General features: G+C 51.4%; 1 protein-coding gene across 1 annotated transcript in view; it reads left to right on the top strand.

The window, feature by feature from the left end:
* LOC118942023 overlaps positions 1–11,683 on the top strand; it is a 28,552-nt gene extending 16,869 nt beyond the window's left edge. The window contains exons 2-4 of the mRNA XM_036955576.1: positions 3,703–3,759; positions 3,924–4,484; positions 9,455–11,683. Of these exons, the coding sequence (XP_036811471.1) occupies positions 3,703–3,759; positions 3,924–4,484; positions 9,455–9,794 (958 nt within the window). The 3' untranslated portion in view covers positions 9,795–11,683. The remainder of the gene's footprint in view (positions 1–3,702; positions 3,760–3,923; positions 4,485–9,454) is intronic.
* Positions 11,684–17,535: the final 5,852 nt, after the last annotated feature.

Here is a 17,535-nt window from a genome sequence, read left to right as displayed (position 1 = left end):
TGGTTCCTACCAGGCGATGACCAAGCTGCTATTGGTTCCTACCAGGCGAGGAACAAGCTGATATTGGTTCCTACCAGGCGATGACCAAGCTGCTATTGGTTCCTACCAGGCGATGACCAAGCTGCTATTGGTTCCTACCAGGCGATGACCAAGCTGCTATTGGTTCCTACCAGGCGAGGACAAAGCTGCTATTGGTTCCTACCAGGCGATGACCAAGCTGCTATTGGTTCCTACCAGGCGATGACCAAGCTGCTATTGGTTCTTACCAGGCGAGGACCAAGCTGCTATTGGTTCCTACCAGGCAATGACCAAGCTGCTATTGGTTCATATCACGCGATGACCAAGCTGCTATTGGTTCCTACCAGGCGATGACCAAGCTGCTATTGGATCCTACCAGGCAATGGTCAAGCTGCTTCTGGTTCCTACCAGGCGATGACCAAGCTGCTATTGGTTCCTACCAGGCGAGGACCAAGCTGCTATTGGTTCCTACCAGGCGATAGACCAAGCTGCTTCAGGTTCCTACCAGGCGAGGACCAAGCTGCTATTGGTTCCTACCAGGAGAGGACCAAGCTGCTATTGGTTCCTACCAGGCGATGACCAAGCTGCTTCTGGTTCCTACCAGGCGAGGACCAAGCTGCTATTGGTTTCTACCAGGCGAGGACCAAGCTGCTTCTGGTTCCTACCAGGCGATGACCAAGCTGCTATTGGTTCCTACCAGGCGAGGACCAAGCAATTACTAGTTGCTAGAAGTCACATTTTTCGTATAACATGATTCATATAAAATAAAAGTATAAATTGCAGAAATCAGAATGGCAAATCTATATTTCAAAACGGTTCTGAATCAGCATGTTTACATCCACCTGGTCACCAGGCGTTAAGGTCAAAGGCCAAAGATCAAGTAAGAAAGTTCCTCCCTCCCTCTCTCCTCTCCTCTCCTCTCCTCTCCCGCCCCACTCCTCTCCTCCCTCCCTCTCCCCTCTCCTTCCTCCCTCTCTCCTCTCCTCTCCCGCCCCACTCCTCTCCTCCCTCCCTCCTCTCCTCTCCTCTCCCGCCCCACTCCTCTCCTCCCTCCTTCCCTCTCCCCTCTCCTTCCTCCCTCTCTCCTCTCCCGCCCCTCTCCTCCCTCCCTCCCTCTCCCCTCTCCTCTCCCGCCCCACTCCTCTCCTCCCTCTCCCCTCTCCTCTCCTCCCTCTCCTCCCTCCCTCCCTCCCTCCCTCCCTTCCTCTCCCCTCTCCTCCCACCCTCTCTCCTCTCCTCTCCTCTCCCGCCCCACTCCTCTCCTCCCTCCCTCTCCCCTCTCCTCCCACCCTCTCTCATCTCCTCCCTCTCCCCTCTCATCTCCTCTCCTCTCCTCCCTCCCTTTCTCCTCTCCTCCCTCTCCCCACTCCTCTCCTCCCTCCCTCTCCCCTCTCCTCCCTCCCTCTCTCCTCTCCTCTCCTCTCCCGCCCCACTCCTCTCCTCTCCTCCTCTCCCCTCTCCTCTCCTCTCCTCTCCTCTCCTCTCCTCTCCTCTCCTCTCCTCTCCTCTCCTCCCTCCCTCCCTTTCCCCTCTCCTCCCTCCCTCTCTCCTCTCCTCTCACGCCCCACTCCTCTCCTCCCTCCCTCTCCTCCCTCCCTCCCTCTCTCCTGTCCTCTCCCGCCCCACTCCTCTCCTCTCCTCTCCTCTCCTCTCCTCTCCTCTCCTCCCTCCCTCTCCCCTCTCCTCCCACCCTCTCTCCTCTCCTCTCCCGCCCCACTCCTCTCCTCTCCTCCCTCCCTCTCCCCTCTCCTCCAACCCTCTCCCTCTCCTCCCACCCTCTCTCCTCTCCTCTCCTCTCCTCTCCTCTCCTCTCCTCTCCTCTCCTCCCTCCCTCCCTCCCTCCCTCCCTCCCTCCCACCCTCTGTTCTCTCCTCTCCTCTCCTCTCCTCTCCTCTCCTCTCCTCTCCTCTCCTCTCCTCTCCTCTCCACTCCACTCCACTCCACTCCACTCCTCTCCTCTCCACTCCCGCCCCACTCCACTCCTCTCCTCTGCTGTGCTGTCAACTCAACAGCCCGTCCCCCTTCTGTCATTCCAAATAGCCAGACCATCTGCCAGCAGCCCCTGCAATGATTTGATCGAACCATCTAGGGACAGGGGGTAGAGGGGGTCAGACCCAACACTATCCTCCCACTAACAGATTTCTGGTAGATCTACAGCCTCCATTGTCTCACGTCAGTGCGATGTCTGTCTGCACTGATTTGTCTGATAACTTGCAACCACTCATGGGATAGCTAAAAATATGTTTGGCTACAATATGATAATGCTGTCGTAACATTTTTTTTAAAACGTTACCGCGGTGACACCGTCCACTGAACCCCCTTCCATCCTCAAGTCTGATCTTACCAAAAACTACAAATCTGTAGCTAATATTGACATTTCTCTTCATGAGCAAGACTTTACCTCCTGATTCTACATCTAGCTAAGCTGTTTTGTGGTGGTAGAATCAGTATTTATGAAATGTTGGTACTGTAATTGGTAGTGCAATTGGTAGTGTAATTGGTACTGTAGCTAACGTGTTGCCGTTCGATAGCTAGTGTCTGCTTGCTGGCTGAACCAGTCTCAAATCAATCCACATGAAATGAAAGGCAGGGATGCTAACAATGCCGGTTCACACACTCCATACTGAATACTCCGTCTAGCTAGTGAAGTTCACATGATATCTGTTCTGCTGTGATTAGTGCACCGAGTTCAACAGCCCAGCTCTCTTTGTGATGTCCTCACGTTGACCAAATGTTACAAAGTAGTGAGGCACAGTGGCAGCTGTCTCTGCCACTAACAGCCTCCTGATACATCTACAGCCTCCTGACAACTGTTCCTGGACCTGTGACTGGGGGACAGCTGGAAAAGAGGAGAGGGGAGACAGAGTGCTGGAGTTGACACATTCACTCTTGAACAGAGGAACGGCATGCTGTATCTACTGTACCCTCTCACGCTGAAGCCTTTTTATTCTACAAGCCTTTCAGGTGTAGGACTCGTTTTACCGCGAGAGAATCCCTGCGAGAGAAAGAATCCCTGCGAGAGAGAGAATCCCTGCGCGAGAGAGAATCCCTGCAAGAGAGAGAATCCCTGCGAGAGAGGGAGAGAATCCCTGCGAGAGAGAGAATCCCTGCGAGAGAGGGAGAGAATCCCTGCGAGAGAGAGAATCCCTGCAAGAGAGAAAATCCCTGCGAGAGAGAATCCCTGCAAGAGAGAAAATCCCTGCGAGAGAGAATCCCTGCAAGAGAGAGAATCCCTGTGAGAGAGAATCCCTGCAAGAGAGAGAATCCCTGCGAGAGAGAATCCCTGCGAGAGAGAGAATCCCTGCGAGAGAGAGAATCCCTGCGAGAGAGAGAGAATCCCTGCGAGAGAGAGAGAATCCCTGCGAGAGAGAGAGAATCCCTGCGAGAGAGGGAGAGAATCCCTGCGAGAGAGAGAATCCCTGCAAGAGAGAGAATCCCTGCAAGAGAGAGAATCCCTGCAAGAGAGAGAATCCCTGCGAGAGAGAGAATCCCTGCGAGAGAGAGAGAATCCCTGCGAGAGAGAGAGAATCCCTGCGAGAGAGAGAGAATCCCTGCGAGAGAGAGAGAATCCCTGCGAGAGAGAGAGAGAGAGAGAAGAGTAAGACGCACTCCATTCCTGTGCTCTTTTCCCCTTCCTCTACTTCCCTTCTGTTTTCCTCCTTCTCATCTATCTCTGTGTGTCAGGGTGTTTCAGCAGCATTATGCCTGCAGTGTTCCTCCTGCTCAGAACCCTCCTCTCCAGTAGACTGATAGGATCCCTGCTCCAGTTTCTCAGGAGGACTCTGTCCTCAACCTTCAGCCACGTGGGAGCCGCGCTGAGATACGTCTGGGACAGGATCAGCTCTCAGGAGTCTAAAGAAGCCATCCTGGGCTGTGTGCTGTGTCTCCTTAACATGCACAAGAAGGTGGATCAGCCAGCAGCTGACTCTCACTGAGTCACTCTCTTGGCTTTCCTTCCTCTTCAGAAAGAAAAAGAGAGAGGACGAGAGAGAGAACAAGAGAGGGAGAGAGAACAAGAGAGAGAACGAGAACAAGAGAACAAGAGAGACTTGGGAAGAGAGGAAGCTCTCTCTACTGAGCTCTCTCCACTTTCCTTTCTGTTCACTCAAACTCCACTTGTTTACTGCCGGACGGAGAGAGAGAACAAGAGAGGGAACAAGAGAGGGAGGGGGGGGTTTCAGACTTTTCATTAGAGCTTACTTGGACAGTAGTATTTTTCTGACTAGAGAGAAAAGCGCCCAGATTCAGGTGAATGAGACTATATGTTTACATATCGGACTGTTTCGTACCGCTGGGTTGGTGCTTACCACGTCAGAAAGCATCGTCAGGGAGGTCCGACCTTTCACCATCGGGACCAGGCTGTCTGTCTCTGGACCAGGTCCAGACTTCCGTGACTCCTACCAGAGTGGGACTCTGGATAATATCACCCTGCAGATCAAGTCTCCCTCTACCTCAGCCAGGTGCAGGTATGTGTGGCTGCTCCTCGTATAGCGCTCCTAGCGCCCCCTGGTCCCGAATATCAAGCCTTTCGCCCCTAGCCCCCCTGGTCCCGTATATCAAGCCTTTCGCCCCTAGCACCCCTGGTCCCGTATATCAAGCCTTTCGCCCCTAGCACCCCTGGTCCCGTATATCAAACCTTTCGCCCCTAGCACCCCTGGTCCCGTACATCAAGCCTTTCACCCCTAGTGCCCCTAGCACCCCTGGTCCCGTATATCAAGCCTTTCGCCCCTAGCACCCCTGGTCCCGTATATCAAACCTTTCGCCCCTAGCACCTCTGGTCCCGTACATCAAGCCCCTAGCACCCCTGGTCCCGTATATCAAGCCTTTCACTCCTAGCGCCCCTAGCACCCCTGGTCCCATACATCAAACCTTTTGCCCCTAGCACCCCTGGTCCCATACATCAAGCCTTTCGCCCCTAGCACCCCTGGTCCCATACATCAAGCCTTTCGCCCCTAGCACCCCTGGTCCCATACATCAAGCCTTTCGCCCCTAGCACCCCTGGTCCCATACATCAAGCCTTTCACCCCTAGCAACCCTGGCCCCATACATCAAGCCTTTCACCCCTAGCGCCCCTAGCGCCCCTGGTCCCGTACATCAAGCCTTTCACCCCTAGCAACCCTGGCCCCGTACATCAAGCCTTTCGCCGCTAGCGCCCCTGGTCCCGTACATCAAGCCTTTCACCCCTAGCAACCCTGGCCCCGTACATCAAGCCTTTCGCCCCTAGCACCCCTGGTCCCGTATATCCAACCTTTCGCCCCTAGCACCCCTGGTCCCGTACATCAAGCCCCTAGCACCCCTGGTCCCGTATATCAAGCCTTTCACTCCTAGCGCCCCTAGCACCCCTGGTCCCATACATCAAACCTTTCGCCCCTAGCACACCTGGTCCCATACATCAAGCCTTTCGCCCCTAGCACCCCTGGTCCCATACATCAAGCCTTTCGCCCCTAGCACCCCTGGTCCCGTACATCAAGCCTTTCGCCCCTAGCACCCCTGGTCCCATACATCAAGCCTTTCACCCCTAGCAACCCTGGCCCCGTACATCAAGCCTTTCACCCCTAGCGCCCCTAGCGCCCCTGGTCCCGTACATCAAGCCTTTCACCCCTAGCAACCCTGGCCCCGTACATCAAGCCTTTCGCCGCTAGCGCCCCTGGTCCCGTACATCAAGCCTTTCACCCCTAGCAACCCTGGCCCCGTACATCAAGCCTTTCGCCGCTAGCGCCCCTGCTCCCGTACATCAAGCCTTTCACCCCTAGCAACCCTGGCCCCGTACATCAAGCCTTTCACCCCTAGCGCCCCTAGTGCCCCTGGTCCCGTACATCAAGCCTTTCACCCCTAGCGCCCCTAGCGCCCCTGGTCCCGTACATCAAGCCTTTCACCCCTAGCTCCCCTGGCCCCGTACATCAAGCCTTTCACCCCTAGCGCCCCTAGCGCCCCTGGTCCTGTACATCAAGCCTTTCACCCCTAGCGCCAATAGCACCCCTGGTCCCGTACATCAAGCTTTTCGCCCCTAGCGCCCCTGGTCCCATACATCAAGCCTTTCGCCCCTAGCACCCCTGGTCCCATACATCAAGCCTTTCGCCCCTAGCACCCCTGGTCCCGTACATCAAGCCTTTCGGCCCTAGCACCCCTGGTCCCGTATATCAAACCTTTCGCCCCTAGCACCCCTGGTCCCGTACATCAAGCCCCTAGCACCCCTGGTCCCGTATATCAAGCCTTTCACTCCTAGCGCCCCTAGCACCCCTGGTCCCATACATCAAACCTTTCGCCCCTAGCACACCTGGTCCCATACATCAAGCCTTTTGCCCCTAGCACCCCTGGTCCCATACGTCAAGCCTTTCGCCCCTAGCACCCCTGGTCCCGTACATCAAGCCTTTCACCCCTAGCACCCCTGGTCCCATACATCAAGCCTTTCACCCCTAGCAACCCTGGCCCCGTACATCAAGCCTTTCACCCCTAGCGCCCCTAGCGCCCCTGGTCCCGTACATCAAGCCTTTCACCCCTAGCAACCCTTGCCCCGTACATCAAGCCTTTCGCCGCTAGCGCCCCTGGTACCGTACATCAAGCCTTTCACCCCTAGCAACCCTGGCCCCGTACATCAAGCCTTTCGCCGCTAGCGCCCCTGGTCCCGTACATCAAGCCTTTCACCCCTAGCAACCCTGGCTCCGTACATCAAGCCTTTCACCCCTAGCGCCCCTAGTGCCCCTGGTCCCGTACATCAAGCCTTTCACCCCTAGCGCCACTAGCGCCCCTGGCCCCGTACATCAAGCCTTTCACCCCTAGCGCCCCTGGTCCCGTACATCAAGCTTTTCACCCCTAGCGCCCCTGGTCCCGTACATCAAGCCTTTCACCCCTAGCGCCCCTAGCACCCCTGGTCCCGTACATCAAGCCTTTCGCCCCTAGCACCCCTGGTCCCGTACATCAAGCCTTTCACCCCTAGCGCCCCTGTTCCCATACATCAAGCCTTTCGCCCCTAGCGCCCCTGGTCCCATACATCAAGTCTTTCGCCCCTAGCGCCCCTAGCGCCCCTGGTCCCATACATCAAGCCTTTCACCCCTAGCAACCCTGGTCCTGTACATCAAGCCCCTAGCGCCCCTGGTCCCGTACATCAAGCCTTTCACCCCCAGCGCCCCTAGCAACCCTGGTCCGGTACATCAAGACCCTAGCAACCCTGGTCCCGTACATCAAGCCTTTCACCCCTAGCAACCCTGGCCCCGTACATCAAGCCTTTCACCCCTAGCGCCGCTATCGCCCCTGGTTCCGTACATCAAGCCTTTCACTCCTAGCAACCCTGGCCCCGTACATCAAGCCTTTCACCCCTAGCAACCCTGGCCCCGTACATCAAGCCTTTCACCCCTAGCGCCCCTAGCGCCCCTGGTCCCGTACATCAAGCCTTTCACCCCTAGCGCCCCTAGCGCCCCTGGTCCCGTACATCAAGCCTTTCACCCCTAGCGCCCCTAGCAACCCTGGTCCGGTACATCAAGCCCCTAGCAACCCTGGTCCCGTACATCAAGCCTTTCACCCCTAGCAACCCTGACCCTGTACATCAAGCCTTTCACCCCTAGCGCCCCTAGCACCCCTCGTCCCGTACATCAAGCCTTTCACCCCTAGCGCCCCTAGCGCCCCTGGTCCCGTACATCAAGCCTTTCACCCCTAGCAACCCTGGTCCCATACATCAAGCCTTTCGCCGCTAGCGCCCCTGGTCCCGTACATCAAGGCTTTCACCCCTAGCAACCCTGGCCCCGTACATCAAGCCTTTCACCCCTAGCGCCCCTAGCGCCCCTGGTCCCGTACATCAAGCCTTTCACCCCTAGCGCCCCTAGTGCCCCTGGTCCCATACATCAAGCCTTTCGCCCCTAGCGCACCTAGCGCCCCTGGTCCCGTACATCAAGCCCCTAGCACCCCTGGTCCCGTACAACAAGCCCCTAGCACCCCTGGTCCCATACATCAAGCCCCTAGCACCCCTGGTCCTGTACATCAAGCCCCTAGCACCCCTGGTCCCGTACATCAAGCCCCTAGCACCCTTGGTCCCGTACATCAAGCCCCTAGCACCACTGGTCCCGTACATCAAGCCTTTCGCCCCTAGCGGCCCTGGTCCGGTACATCAAGCCCCTTGCCAAACAGACCACCCCTCATTCCTAGCATCCTGTCTCTCCCGTGTCTGTCTCTCCTCTGTCTGTCTTTCTCTCCCGTGTCTGTCTGTCTCTCCCGTGTCTGTCTGTCTCTCCCGTGTCTGTCTGTCTCTTCCATGTCTGTCTGTCTCTCCCGTGTCTGTCTCTCCTCTGTCTGTCTGTCTCTCCCGTGTCTGTCTGTCTCTCCCGTGTCTTTGTATCTCCCGTGTCTTTGTCTCTCCCGTGTCTGTCTGTCTCTCCCGTGTCTGTCTGTCTCTCCTGTGTCTGTCTGTCTCTCCCGTGTCTGTCTGTCTCGCCCGTGTCTGTCTGTCTCGCCCGTGTCTGTCTGTCTCTCCCGTGTCTGTCTGTATCCCCTGTGTCTGTCTGTCTCTCCCATGTCTTTGTCTCTCCCGTGTCTTTGTCTCTTCCGTGTCTGTCTCTCCCGTGTCTGTATCCCCCTGTGTCTGTCTGTCTCTCCCGTGTCGGTCTGTCTCTCCCGTGTCTGTCTGTCTGTCTCTCCCGTGTCTGTCTGTATCCCCCGTGTCTTTGTCTCTCCCGTGTCTTTGTCTCTCCCGTGTCTTTGTCTCTCCCGTGTTTGTCTTTGTCTCTCCCGTGTCTGTCTGTCTCTCCCGTGTCTGTCTGTCTCTCCCGTGTCTGTCTCTCCCGTGTCTGTCTGTCTCTCCCGTGTTTGTCTTTGTCTCTCCCGTGTCTGTCTGTCTCTCCCGTGTCTGTCTGTCTCTCCCGTGTCTGTCTCTCCCGTGTCTGTCTGTCTCTCCCGTGTCTGTCTCTCCCTTGTCTGTGTCCATCTCTCCCATGTCCATGTCTGTGTCTCCCATGTCTGCGTCTCCTGTGTCTGTCTCTCTCACTACCATCTCCAATCAGAACGCCGTCTCTACTGTGTCTGTCTCTCCCGTGTCTCTCTCTCACTACCATCTCCAATCAGAATGCTGTCTTTCCCGTGTCTGTCTCTCCCGTGTCTGTCTCTCCCATGTCTTTGTTTCTCCCGTGTCTTTGTTTCTAACGTGTCTTTGTCTCTCTCATGTCTTTGTTTCTACCGTGTCTTTGCCTCTCTCATGTCTGTCTCTCCCGTGTCTTTGTCTCTCCCGTGTCTGTCTCTCCGTGTCTGTGTCTGTGTCTCCCGTGTCTGTCTCCCTTGCATTGTCTGTCTCCCGTGTCTGTGTCTCCCATGTCTTGTCTGTGTATCCCGTGTCTGTGTCTCCTGTGTCTTTCTCTCCCGTGTATGTCTCTCTCACTAACATCTCCAATCAGAACGCCGTCTCTCTCATGTCTGTCTCTCCCGTGTCTGTCTCTCCCACCGCTGCATCCAGATCCATCAGGAAGATCTCCATCTCTGGAAGCCCTGAGGAGGTGGACAGCTCCTGGAGGAGACACCAGTCAGATCGCAGAGTGGTCATTGAGAAGGAGGACAGCTCCTGGAGGAGACAGCAGTCAGATCGCAGGGTGGTCATTGAGAAGGAAGACAGCTCCTGGAGGAGACAGCAGTCAGATCGCAGGGTGGTCATTGAGAAGGAGGACAGCTCCTGGAGGAGACTGGGTGGTCAGTATGGAACCAGGATTGGGAAGAACCCCTGTCACAGTGACCAGAAAAATCTGAAAACATCAAAAACAACAACATCAGCAACTCCTAACCACAGCTGCCCAGGATAGTGGGAGTCAGCTGTGAGAATATAAAAGCTGCCCAGGATAGTGGGAGTCAGCTGTGAGAATATAAAAGCTGCCCAGGATAGTGGGAGTCAGCTGTGAGAATGTAAAAGCTGCCCAGGATAGTGGGAGTCAGCTGTGAGAATGTAAAAGCTGCCCAGGATAGTGGGAGTCAGCTGTGAGAATGTAAAAGCTGCCCAGGATAGTGGGAGTCAGCTGTGAGAATGTAAAAGCTGCCCAGGATAGTGGGAGTCAGCTGTGAGAATATTACCCACTTCACATTTTAAGATAAGAGACAAAAAACGTGTCTGTTAATGTTAAAAAGAACGACACTGGTTTTAGGCTCTCTCTATGTTGGAAAATGTTTCACCACCATCAGAGTGCAAAGTAGCCTGTTGTTGGGCTAAGAGGCTCAAACAGAAAGGTCAATAAAATACCTAAAGTTCCTAATCCATATAGTAACACATGAACATGTAGGTTCATAATTAGGAAATGCAAAATCTGTTGTTTTTTATTCAAATATGGGCTGGAATGAAAAACCACAATTTGTAGAAATATAAAGGGTGAACTTCGGAGTAGTGTGGGCAATCAATTTAATAGGCGCACACACCAGTAAAGCTTTCCCATTTGTTTGACATTGTCAAGATTACTGCTGTGTGGGCATGCGGTTGCGTTTGCAGGGTTTGGTGTCAAGGTGTTTGTGAGTGAGTTGAGCGGCCTGTGCAGATCAAATTTTGCTGCATGTTTTGGAAAATGAACATGAGTTCATACACTTACTACTTCCACATTTCTATAATATTAGTAGTCCCTGATGGGTGTTAGTAGTCCCTGATGGGTGTTAGTAGTCCCTGATGGGTATTAGTAGTCCCTGATGGGTATTAGTAGTCCCTGATGGGTGTTAGTAGTCCCTGATGGGTATTAGTAGTCCCTGATGGGTGTTAGTAGTCCCTGATGGGTGTTAGTAGTCCCTGATGGGTGTTAGTAGTCCCTGATGGGTATTAGTAGTCCCTGATGGGTGTTAGTAGTCCATTATTAGTAGTCCACGAGGGGTGTTAGTAGTCCCTGATGGGTATTAGTAGTCCCTGATGGGTGTTAGTAGTCCATTATTAGTAGTCCACGAGGGGTGTTAGTAGTCCCTGATGGGTATTAGTAGTCCCTGATGTAGGTTAGTAGTCCCTGATGGGTATTAGTAGTCCCTGATGGGTGTTAGTAGTCCGTGTTGGGTATTAGTAGTCCCTGATGGGTATTAGTAGTCCCTGATGTGTGTTAGTAGTCCCTGATGGGTATTAGTAGTCCCTGATGGGTATTAGTAGTCCACAAGGGGTGCTAGTAGTCCACGAGGTGGCTAGTAGTCCCCGAGGGGTGCTAGTAGTCCACGAGGGGATTGCTAGTAGTCCACGAGGGGTGCTAGTAGTCCACGAGGGGTGCTAGTAGTCCACGACGGGTGTTAGTAGTCCACGAGGGGTGTTAGTAGTCCACGATGGACATGAACCCAGCTAACCATAGGGAGAAATAATGTTTTTATAGGGTTCCCCACAAGTGTTACCCTTTTGTTTGAGTGTCCAGTTCTCTGTTAGTTAGGGGAACATTATATCTATGTTAACAAAAAACCTTCTGAGAACCTTTAATAGCATGTTTTGGTGTTACAATTTGACATTAACATTCACTTAATGTAAAACAGAACCTATCTAGAACATGGTTACAACGTTCTCAGAATACAGAATATTAATGTTCTAGAAACGTTTCATGGGAACGTTGCAAGAACATTTCTGTGTATCAGTTGTCGCCGTTCCCAAAGAAATGTCCCCCCTCGCCGTTCCCAAAGAAATGTCCCCCCCCCCGCCGTTCCCAAAGAAATGTCCACCCCCCGCTGTTCCCAAAGAAATTCTCCCCCCCCCCCCCCCCCCGCCGTTCCCAAAGAAATGTCCACCCCCCCGCCGTTCCCAAAGCAATGCCCCCCCCCCCCCCCCCCGTTCCCAAAGCAATGTCCCCCCCCGCCGTTCCCAAAGCAATGTCCCCCCCCCCCGCCGTTCCCAAAGCAATGTCCCCCCCCCCGTTGTTCCCAAAGAAATGCCCCCCCCCAGGCCCTATCAAGGCCCTGATTGGTGAACCTCTGACCCATTCATAGCTTCTTTGCCTGTCAGTCAGGGACTCACACACAGTTATTTTAACATACAGTTTGTATATATTTGACTGTATGATTAAGAACTTCCTGGACATTGTGGAGATGCATAATATATCTTCTTCTTTTTTTATTTAGAGAATCCGTTTTAATTTAAGGCCACTTGAAGTGCAAATGTCGAAGAATTATGTTGAATCTCTGGTAATGTTCCAAAGCCTCTTGGGACAGCTTTATGTAGGCCCTAACAGCTCTACGTAGTCCCTAACAGCATTGTGTAGGCCCTGACAGCTTTATGTAGGCCCTGACAGCTCTATGTAGTCCCTAACAGCTTTATGTAGTCCCTAACAGCTTTATGTAGGCCCTAACAGCTTTATGTAGACCCTAACAGCTTTATGTAGGCCCTAACAGCTTTATGTAGTCCCTAACAGCTACAAGGTAGTCCCCAACAGCTCTACGTAGTCCCCAACAGCTCTACGTAGTCCCCAACAGCTCTACGTAGTCCCCAACAGCTCTACGTAGTCCCTAACAGCTCTACGTAGTCCCTAACAGCTTTATGTAGGCCCTAACAGCTCTACCTAGTCCCAAATAGCTCTATGTAGTCCCTAACAGCTTTATGTAGGCCCTAACAGCTCTACGTAGACCCTGACAGCTTTATGTCGGCCCTAACAGCTCTACGTAGGCCCTAACAGCTTTATGTAGTCCCTAATAGCTTTATGTAGGCCCTAACAGCTTTATGTAGGCCCTAACAGCTTTATGTAGGCCCTAACAGCTTTATGTAGGCCCTAACAGCTTTATGTAGGCCCTGACAGCTCCATGTAGGCCCTAACAGCTTTATGTAGGCCCTAACAGCTCCATGTAGGCCCTAACAGTTTGTGGGCACTGTTTGTCACCGTTATAGTGTAATTAATGCATTGTTTAGTGTTGTGTTGTGTAGTGGCTTTGCTGGCATGCATCTAAAACAATTTTTTGGGAGTTTGCCCTACCAAGATTTACATTCTAAAATCGCCACTGATTACCATGTATATTAAACTACAGTGAATCGCTGTATGGTAATGTTTCAATGCTGTATGTACCATCAGTGCCACACCTGTTTAGCAAAAACAATATATATGTTTTGCCTTTTTTTATGTTATTTTATCACATATCAGTTTGTAAACAATGTACAAAAGAAAGAGTTAATAAAGACGTATAAATAATAAAGACAAGACTCTTTGTTGAGTAAGGCAGCTCCAACATGCAGGTGTTTCAGCCTCGCTCAGGGCTTCCTGTGGTGGAGGGGCAGCCAGCGGAAAACGCGGAGCGCAAGGGTTGGTTATGTTCTCTAGTTGACCCGTGATAGGCTCAGTGTTCTGTCACTCATGGGGACACACATTTTGAATAAGATTTTACCAACTTTGCACAACTCTTAGGGCAACACGTATCCTTAGTTTTTGTCAAAATTGCTCAAGCTCAGAAAACTGCGTTGGGAATCATTGATAGACAGCAATGTTCAAACCTTGTCTTTGATTTTCAAGCAAATTTAAGTAAGGACTAAGAAGAGAGCCTTCAGGAACACTCAACACCTCTTGGAAAGCCATCCTGTTGTGTCATTGGCATTGCAATTGTCTCACTGAAAATAAAACTAACTTTTTCTGTGACCTGCGTTCTTCTCTCCTCAAAGTGGAGGAGAGATTGACTTCATCACAACTTGTATTTATGAGAGGTTTATGTTGAATGCACCAAGCTGTCTGTTTTAACTACTAGCACACAGCTCAGACACCCAAGCATACCCCACCCACAAGACATGCCACCAGAGGTCTCTTCACAGTCCCCAAGTCCAGAACAGACTATGGGAGGTGCACAGTACTACATAGAGCCATGACTACATGGTACTCTGTTCCACAGTACTACATAGAGCCATGACTACATGGTACTCTGTTCCACAGTACTACATAGAGCCATGACTACATGGAACTCTATTCCACAGTACTACATAGAGCCATGACTACATGGTACTCTATTCCACAGTACTACATAGAGCCATGACTACATGGTACTCTGTTCCACAGTACTACATAGAGCCATGACTACATGGAACTCTATTCCACAGTACTACATAGAGCCATGACTACATGGAACTCTATTCCACAGTACTACATAGAGCCATGACTACATGGTACTCTATTCCACAGTACTACATAGAGCCATGACTACATGGTACTCTATTCCACAGTACTACATAGAGCCATGACTACGTGGAACTCTGTTCCATATCAGGTAACTGATGCAAGCAGTAGAAACAGATTTAAAAAACAGCGGGGACTGTGAAGACACACACACACAAAGGTACAGACAGATGCATACGCATTCATTGTAATACTTTTGTATGGTGGTATTAAACATTTTGTATTGTAGATATGTCGTGGTGTAATAATGTCATATGTCATACTGTTTAATCTCTTGTTTTATATGTAATGTAAGTGCTTCAATATGTTTGGACCGCAGGAAGAGTAGCTGCTGCCTTGGCATGAACTAATGGGGATCCATAATAAACCCCAGGAAGAGTAGCTGCTGCCTTGGCAGGAACTAATGGGGATCCATAAGAAACCCAAGGAAGAGTAGCTGCTGCCTTGGCAGGAACTAATGGGGATCCATAAGAAACCCAAGGAAGAGTAGCTGCTGCCTTGGCATGAACAAATGGGGATCCATAATAAACCCCAGGAAGAGTAGCTGCTGCCTTGGCATGAACTAATGGGGATCCATAAGAAACCCCAGGAAGAGTAACTGCTGCCTTGGCAGGAACTAAAAGGAATCCATATTAAACCCCAGGAAGAGTAGCTGCTGCCTTGGCAGGAACTAATAGGGATCCATAATAAACACTCAGGAAGAGTAGTTGCTGCCTTGGCAGGAACTAATAGGGATCCATAATAAACACTCAGGAAGAGTAGTTGCTGCCTTGGCAGGAACTAATGGGGATCCATAATAAACACTCAGGAAGAGTAGCTGCTGCCTTGACAGGAACTAATGGGGATCCATAATAAACCCTCAGGAAGAGTAGCTGCTGCCTTGAAATTAACTAATGGGGATCCATAATAAACCCCAGGAAGAGTAGCTGCTGCCTTGGCAGGAACTAATGGGGATCCATAATAAACCCAAGGAAGAGTAGCTGCTGCCTTGGCAGGAACTAATGGGGATCCATAAGAAACCCAAGGAAGAGTAGCTGCTGCCTTGGCAGGAACTAATGGGGATCCATAAGAAACCCAAGGAAGAGTAGCTGCTGCCTTGGCATGAACAAATGGGGATCCATAATAAACCCCAGGAAGAGTAGCTGCTGCCTTGGCATGAACTAATGGGGATCCATAAGAAACCCCAGGAAGAGTAACTGCTGCCTTGGCAGGAACTAAAAGGAATCCATATTAAACCCCAGGAAGAGTAGCTGCTGCCTTGACAGGAACTAATGGGGATCCATAATAAACCCTCAGGAAGTAACTTGTAATTATTCGCCTACCTCATGCCTTTTGCACACATTGTATATAGACTCCCCCCTTTGTTTTTCTACTGTGTTATTGACTTGTTAATTGTTTACTCCATGTGTAACTCTGTGTTGTCTGCTCATACTGCTATGCTTTATCTTGGCCAGGTCGCAGTTGCAAATGAGAACTTGTTCTCAACTAGCCACCTGGTTAAATAAAGGTGAAATAAAAAAAAAAATAAAAAAAAAAACTGCTGCCTTGGCAGGAACTAAAAGGAATCCATATTAAACCCCAGGAAGAGTAGCTGCTGCCTTGGCAGGAACTAATAGGGATCCATAATAAACACTCAGGAAGAGTAGTTGCTGCCTTGGCAGGAACTAATAGGGATCCATAATAAACACTCAGGAAGAGTAGTTGCTGCCTTGGCAGGAACTAATGGGGATCCATAATAAACACTCAGGAAGAGTAGCTGCTGCCTTGACAGGAACTAATGGGGATCCATAATAAACCCTCAGGAAGAGTAGCTGCTGCCTTGAAATTAACTAATGGGGATCCATAATAAACCCCAGGAAGAGTTGCTGCTGCCTTGACAGGAACTAATGGGGATCCATATTAAATCCCAGGAAGAGTAGCTGCTGCCTTGGCAGGAATGAATGGGGATCCATAATAATCCCCAGGAAGAGTAGCTGCTGCCTTGGTAGGAACTAATGGGGATCCATAATAAACCCCAATACGAGTAGCTACTGCCTTGGCAGGAACTAGTGGGGATCCATTACTGGACTCTGTTTATCATGTAAGCTCCTCTGTTTTACAGAGACTGGACTCTGTTTATCATGCATCCTTGCTCTTTATTACAAATGCAAAGTCACTCACCCAACATTGCACATTGTACCAAATGTGGGTTGGAATTCACTTTATATACACAAAGATACATGTGTATGTGTCTATCTTCAAAGCCCTTTTGGGTAAACTCCCTCTGTACCTCTGTAGTCTGGTCTCCTTCACCACCAGCAGGTAAACTCCCTCTTTACCTCTGTAGTCTGGTCTCCTTCCCCACCAGCAGGTAAACTCCCTCTTTACCTCTGTAGTCTGGTCTCCTTCACCACCAGCAGGTAAACTCCCTCTTTACCTCTGTAGTCTGGTCTCCTTCACCACCAGCAGGTAAACTCCCTCTTTACCTCTGTAGTCTGGTCTCCTTCACCACCAGCAGGTAAACTACATCTTTACCTCTGTAGTCTGGTCTCCCTCACCACCAGCAGGTAAACTCCCTCTTTACCTCTGTAGTCTGGTCTCCTTCACCACCAGCAGGTAAACTCCCTCATTACCTCTGTAGTCTGGTCTCCCTCACCACCAGCAGGTAAACTCCCTCATTACCTCTGTAGTCTGGTCTCCTTCACCACCAGCAGGTAAACTCCCTCTGTAGTCTGGTCTCCTTCACCACCAGCAGGTAAACTCCCTCATTACCTCTGTAGTCTGGTCTCCTTCACCACCAGCAGGTAAACTCCCTCTGTAGTCTGGTCTCCTTCACCACCAGCAGGTAAACTCCCTCTATACCTCTGTACTCTGTTCCCCTTCACCACCAGCAGGTAAACTCCCTCTTTACCGCTGTAGTCTGGTCTCCTTCACCACCAGCAGGTAAACTCCCTATTTACCTCTGTAGTCTGGTCTCCTTCACCACCAACAGGTAAACTCCCTCTTTACCTCTGTAGTCTGGTCTCCTTCACCACCAGCAGGTAAACTCCCTCTGTAGTCTGGTCTCCTTCACCACCAGCAGGTAAACTCCCTCTGTAGTCTGGTCTCCTTCACCACCAGCAGGTAAACTCCCTCTTTACCTCTGTAGTCTGGTCTCCTTCCCCATCAGCAGGTAAACTCCCTCTTTACCTCTGTAGTCTGGTCTCATTTCCCACCAGCAGGTAAACTCACTCTTTACCTCTGTAGCCTGGTCTCCTTCACCACCAGCAGGTAAACTCCCTCTTTACCTCTGTAGTCTGGTCTTCTTCAAAAACAGCAGGTAAACTCCCTATTTACCTTTGTTGTCTGGTCTCCTTCACCATCAGCAGGTAAACTCCCTCTTTACCTCTGTAGTCTGGTCTCCTTCACCACCAGCAGGTAAACTCCCTCTTAACCTCTGTAGTCTGGTCTCCTTCACCACTAGCAGGTAAACTCCCTCTTT

This window comes from Oncorhynchus mykiss, chromosome 20 (assembly GCF_013265735.2).
Source record: "Oncorhynchus mykiss isolate Arlee chromosome 20, USDA_OmykA_1.1, whole genome shotgun sequence".
NCBI classification, from domain to species: domain Eukaryota; kingdom Metazoa; phylum Chordata; class Actinopteri; order Salmoniformes; family Salmonidae; genus Oncorhynchus; species Oncorhynchus mykiss.
The sequence above is the reverse complement of the archived record's forward strand: the minus strand, read 5'-3'. Positions and strand labels throughout refer to the sequence as shown.